Raw genomic sequence first — 6,000 nt, forward strand, 5'->3', positions numbered from 1 at the left:
ATATGATATTCATTCACTGAAAATATGTATTATGCAACAAAATAAGAGGACAAAAAATCACACCATAAATAATACAGGAAGGTTTTACATCTCAGCACCACTTAAATGAAGCATTAGAGATGTCTATGAAATCATTATCACCTGGAATACCATGTCTCCTGCAATGACGAGAATATCATAACCCCAAAGGTTTTTGGTGCGCAAAGCAAGCTCCAGGTCTGCCAAGGCCCCGATGCTGTTAGCTGGGGTGGTGGAGCCATCGTTAATGATGTTGCCAACAGGGAAGTCTGAAGCTGTAGCCCAGCGTTCAAAATATTTATACTTGTCTGCATTGGTCACCAAAAAGACATCACTGAATAACTGGCGTCTGAAAAAAGTCACAAGGAAAACAATAATGTGTTATTGTACAATGACTTTTCAGTCAAACATATCATCATCACTACCTTCCTAATACAGTCAATACAGTAACTCTCAGTGACCAGGTTGGGATATTGAGGTAAATTCTTCCCATTAGGCAATGTTTTGATGTTTTTGAGAAAACTGCTTAATTACCATTATAAATTTCAGAGTTTATTGTTTTAAACTAAATAGATTCTTAATTTTTCAAAATCCACTCTTCCATAATTTAATCTCCTTTGCAGTCATCTCTGTAACTTATCTCATCTTCCTCCTGAATTTGCATCTCTAATGACACATGATCACTTCTTCCCATTGGACTAAGGTGTTGTATGATTGGAGGGGGCTCTGGTTTCTTTATGAACACTAGGTCAAGCAACAATGTTTCTTCTTCCTCCCTGTACCTTGTTGACTCCTCCACCCACTGATCCATTGTATTAACCATAGTCAACTGTAACACTTCCTTGCTCCGCTGTCCAGCATTATCCATTACCTCCATCTCTCTCCAGTTTACATTTTTTTGGAGTTAAATTCTCCAACTAAAAGTATTTTTCTATCCCTTCTTATGTCATCTAGGCACTTCATCACCTCTCTTTGCATATCTTTACGTTCTCCAGTTCCCCATGTATTAGTCTTAGGTGGCACATATGTAACTATTATTTTTCTTTGCTTCAATTCTTCTGTTTTGATTGTTACTTTCATTACTTCCACTTTGTCCTCTCCATATTGCACATTCTCCACACATATATCATCACGAACCATTATCAGCACTCCTCCTCCCCCTACATCCTTCCTGCATTTCCTCCAGCTATTATATCCCTCCTCTTTAAAGTTAACATGGATTTGCTCTCTACTTTGTTTCAATGATGCGCATTACATCTGGCTTTTTCTCTTTCAAACAATCACTAAACTCCAACATGCTTAATAACAATCTATTTATAATAGTATAAGTCACTCTTGATTTCTTGCCTCCTCCATGATGTTCTCTTTCTTCCATAGGTACCACTTCTTTAGTCTCATATCCAGAACCCTCCAGTAAAAATTCTTCTTCTTGATCTCTGTCCTTTTCTCATTTCTTTCCTTAGCTTCACTTCTTAGCACTTTCTCCTTTTCTCTCTCCTCTAGGTTCATATCTCTTTTTATCCATATATCCTTGTGTTCAGTATCATCGGCCAGCTTCCCTTTCCTAGCCATAATTTCCTCTACTGCCACTTGGGATCTCATTCTCACTTTCATTGGTCTCCTACTCCCTTCACTGTATCTTCTTAGCCTGATCACTTCCTCCACCTCCTGGTCTAGTTCTTGTGTGCTGTCTTGAACTTGTTTAATAACAGTTTTGGGCAATTCTCTCTCTTCACATCTCTCATGAATTTATTTGGATTTTTCTTTTCTCTCATCCCAAAAATCGCAAAGCTTTTCCTCTTTTCCACTGTATCTCGCATCAGGTCTTCCTTCTCTTTAATTAATTGAATTACAGTAACTTTTGTGTTTTCCTGAATTTGTCTCTTTACAACCTCCAAAAATTTAACTTTTTCCTCTTCTTGCTTCTGCTTCCATTCATTTCGTAGTTCCTTCAGCTTGTTATCACCCAATCCGCCTTCTACACTGTCCACAATCCCATCCTGCACTTTAACCTGTAAGCTCCTTATGGAGTTTTCCTAGTCTTGGCATGTGGCTTTTAGTACATCATTTAGTTTCTTTATTTCTTGTATCTCTTTTTTTAATCCCTGACTGATTACACTGACCTTCTCACATTCTACCAACCTCAATTTCAGCTCTGTGGTTTCCATTGTCAGTCAGTCCTGTTTGTCCATTAAACTCGACATCACTTCCTTCACGTACCTTAACTCCCTTTCTACGTTGATCAACCTCCTCATACTACCACTTTTGTCCCTGAATCCAGAAAAATCCTTGTTCATAATATCCTCAGTTAGTTTCCTTAGTACAACAGGAGTTTCAATGTACCGTTCGCTTTCACACGATAGTGCATGTTTTGATTCCGTCATACATCTGGCAGCACTACTCTGTTCCATCTCTCTCTCTCTCTCTCTTTTATCCTTCTTTCCATATATATGATGAGTAGATGAACACAAAGTATTTTCTAAGGAATAAATCCTCAAATCTTGAATCATGTGTACAAATTAAAAAGTTGCATTCATATACAGTACATATTTGTATGTATGTATGTACTATGTGTCTACATTTCTCAAAGACAAATATAACATTACTTAACCCTTTCTGTAATGGAATGCATTTCTTGGGTATGATTGGATAATTTCATATAGATCTATTAGGAAGAATCTATGGAGGTCAGACGATAAATGGCCAGTCTTCACTATTCTGATCCCAACATAAGTATCTGAAGCTGTATAAAATCTCCAAATAGTAACCAGTATGAATATGAAAACATGTCATGGTACTGAAGTGGTTAAATGTACAATAAAAATAAAAACAAATACTACTAATATACTAAACAGGATAATATTACTACACTCTCACACTCTCCTCCCTCATACCTGTTGATGGCATCCCACCAGTGATCCAGAGTTCTCTTGCCTTGAGGGGAGGGCAGAAGGGCTTTGGGAATGCCCTTCAGGTGTGTATATTTACCAGTCTTGTCATCCTGGTAACAAAAACTGATCAGATATAAGCCATCAGAGACAACCTACAAGTATACTGTACTTCACCGTACATCATTAATTTGTTCCAAATAAATGTAGTGGGATGATGATGATGATGATGATGATGATGATGATGATGATGATGATGATGATGATGATGATGATAATAATAACTAATAATGATATTGGTTACCCTTCAGTAGACATAACATATTTAACTATGCTGACACAATCACAACTTGGATGCAATTACTGTTTGCAATCATGAACAAGGAAAGAACTCATGGTATTGTGGTGATCCCACACCACAGTATATATTGTCACAAAAACAAGAAAGAAAAGAAGAGAGAAGACAAAATAAAGAAGAGAAGAAGAAAGAATAAGTAAGCAAAAAGAAATGGAGAAAATGGGTTCAGGAGAATAACAGTGATTTTACTACTGCAGTGACAGAATTGCCAAAGGAAAAGTATGACAATTGTAGAAAGTGACAGAGAGAAACCATATACGGGAAACTTACAAATTAAAGATGTCTGTCAGAATCTATATAATCCTTTTGATGTCCCTCAAGTAAGAGTAAAAGTTTCACCAAAGTTTATACAAGAGGATGACCAAGATTTAGTAAAGAAATCCAGAATATTGACAGTGGACTGTCATTTACAGAATGCCTATTTATTGATGATGAGAGATATTGTTAGGTACTTCAAAATCTTTCTGAGGACTGATTGATACAATTATGCAAACCAAAGTTTCCAATCTTGTGAGCTAAGTAGAAAAATATACATACTTTCTAAAAAAGATAGCATGATGAGAAGGTAAGACATTGTTGATGCCTCTGTCCTGCAAGCTCAACAACCAAACCATGCCAAATAAGAATATTCTTTAATGAGGAATATTAAAAATAGATTTATTCATTATTATGAAAAGTTTTAAAAAGTGCCAACTGCCTTGTTTTCATCTGATTTACCATTCCTTCCTACCACTGTAACAATAATGCAAGACTATCACCACACACCTCAATTTCCTTGCTGAGCCTCTGAGCATGACCTGCTGTGAAGATGACACACACAAGGTTGCGACCCTGGAAGCAATAGGAGTATCATAATCAGGTAGTTACAATTAGTGGTAAACAGTCAAATGAATTCAGGCATACACCTATTGTTTCATGAATTACTAAAATTAGTTATTGACAAGACCAATAAAAGTATAGAAATAATTCATCCAATCACAGTATTCTAATTCATCCTGTGGAGAGAGAAATAGGTCAATTTGAAATATTTTAATTAGTCTGAGGAAGATGCCTATTGGTAATGGGTGTCTTCTTGATTATCATTCCAGATTTTATAAAGGCAATGATTTCATATCATTTCCTAGTCTTGTCAGTTAGGTCACGTTAGACTAGGTTAGTTTGGTTATGTTTGACTAGAATAATTAGATTAGGTTAGGCTGAGTTAGGTTAATTTGGGTAGCTTTGTTTAGATAGATTAGGTTAGCTTACTTATTTTAGCTTAGTTTGGTTTGATTAGATAACTAATATCAAGTTAGTTTAGATTAGGTGATTGTGATGATGACAACCACCTGGCAGCCACAGGAAAGCGGCAGCCAGTCCTCTTGAGGGAACATTGTTAGTGAGTGTTATCCTGGGTGACCTAATTATGAGGATGAAAATATTTTTTTCTGGTAGATTTCAGCAAGTTTTGTATCAGTCTGCTTTCCACTTCTATCACAGAATATTCATTTCTGATGGAGGTGGGATAGGGATACAAGGATACATACATACATACATACATATATATATATATATATATATATATATATATATATATATATATATATATATATATATATATATATATATATATATAGAATAATGATATAAAGGAAAAAAACAGATAAAAAAAAGTTTCATCCGAGACTAGTGCAAAAGTAAAGTTGATTAACCAGACATGATTCCAGTTTTTCATCAAATTATCAGTGTTTCCATGGTGCTCCATAAAAAGGATAATTACAATGCAAGAAGTGGATAATACTAAGGATATATGAATTGTGCCTCGGACAAAATTCAGAAGGTATGGTCCCTGTGCACTTATCACCATAAGATGGGCAGACACAAGTACCTGTATAACTTTCATATATCACTTGTTTTAGGATATAGTAGCCACTCAATGTTCTGAAGTTTGACTCAGTCCACTTGTTAAGTTAAACCAGAGTAAAATGATAAAGGCCCCAAATGACAATCCATATTTCTTTTCCATAAATTTTTGGTATTATTTTACTCATACACCAACAGCAATATGGCTTTTGTTACCCTTCTCATTTTATAGAGCATTTCATTCTGAGTAATTTGAACTCATACATACCTGTCGTAAATTGTTTATAATGTTGGTAAAAATGTTTAAAAATTTAACACTTTTTTGGGAGTGAGTGACAAAAGCCTGTGTGGTTCGTTCATGTGTGGGTATTGTCATATTATTTGAGCACGTGTGAAATGAATGGTGATGATTGGTTCTTTTGTTTGGGCATGCAGCCACTGACCAATAAAAATATTACAGAATAAATCTAGCCAATCTGAGTAGTTTGTGGACAGAAGTAACTCTATTTGAATTTAGCCTATGGAAGATGTCTGCCTGGTTAGGATGTCGCCTCGATCATATCTATTGTATTGCCAGATTATACAAAAAGAAATATTATATTATTTCTTAGCATTGCCAGTCTGGTTAGGCTAGTTTGCTTTGGTTAGATATTTAATTGTGTTAGATAAGTTCATTTTGTTCTGAGGAAGACGTACTAGTGGTGTGTGTTGCCTAAACTAGGTTACGTTAGGTTAATTTAGGTTTGGTTAGATTAGGTTAAGTTATTGTAGATTCATTCAAAACAGGTCAAAATATACTAGAAAAGACAAAAATGACTTGTCTTCCCACAAAACCGTGTTTCCGTAAGAGACAGGGAAGTAAAAAACAACTATGGATTTGTGATGGAAATAAAG

The 6,000-nt window shown here is 35.4% G+C and overlaps 1 protein-coding gene across 3 annotated transcripts in view; it reads right to left on the minus strand.

Annotated features, from left to right (window-relative positions):
- Positions 1-6,000, minus strand: part of LOC123505117 (glucuronokinase 1-like) — a 39,302-nt gene that overhangs the window by 31,766 nt on the left and 1,536 nt on the right. For all 3 annotated transcript variants that reach the window (XM_045256183.1, XM_045256184.1, XM_045256186.1), the window contains exons 2-4: positions 4,030-4,095; positions 2,913-3,019; positions 142-367 (exon numbers count right to left, since the gene is read on the minus strand). In XM_045256183.1, coding sequence (XP_045112118.1) covers positions 142-367; positions 2,913-3,019; positions 4,030-4,095 — 399 coding nt within the window. The remainder of the gene's footprint in view (positions 1-141; positions 368-2,912; positions 3,020-4,029; positions 4,096-6,000) is intronic.

This window comes from Portunus trituberculatus, chromosome 17, assembly GCF_017591435.1.
Source record: "Portunus trituberculatus isolate SZX2019 chromosome 17, ASM1759143v1, whole genome shotgun sequence".
Classification (NCBI taxonomy): Eukaryota; Metazoa; Arthropoda; class Malacostraca; order Decapoda; family Portunidae; genus Portunus; species Portunus trituberculatus.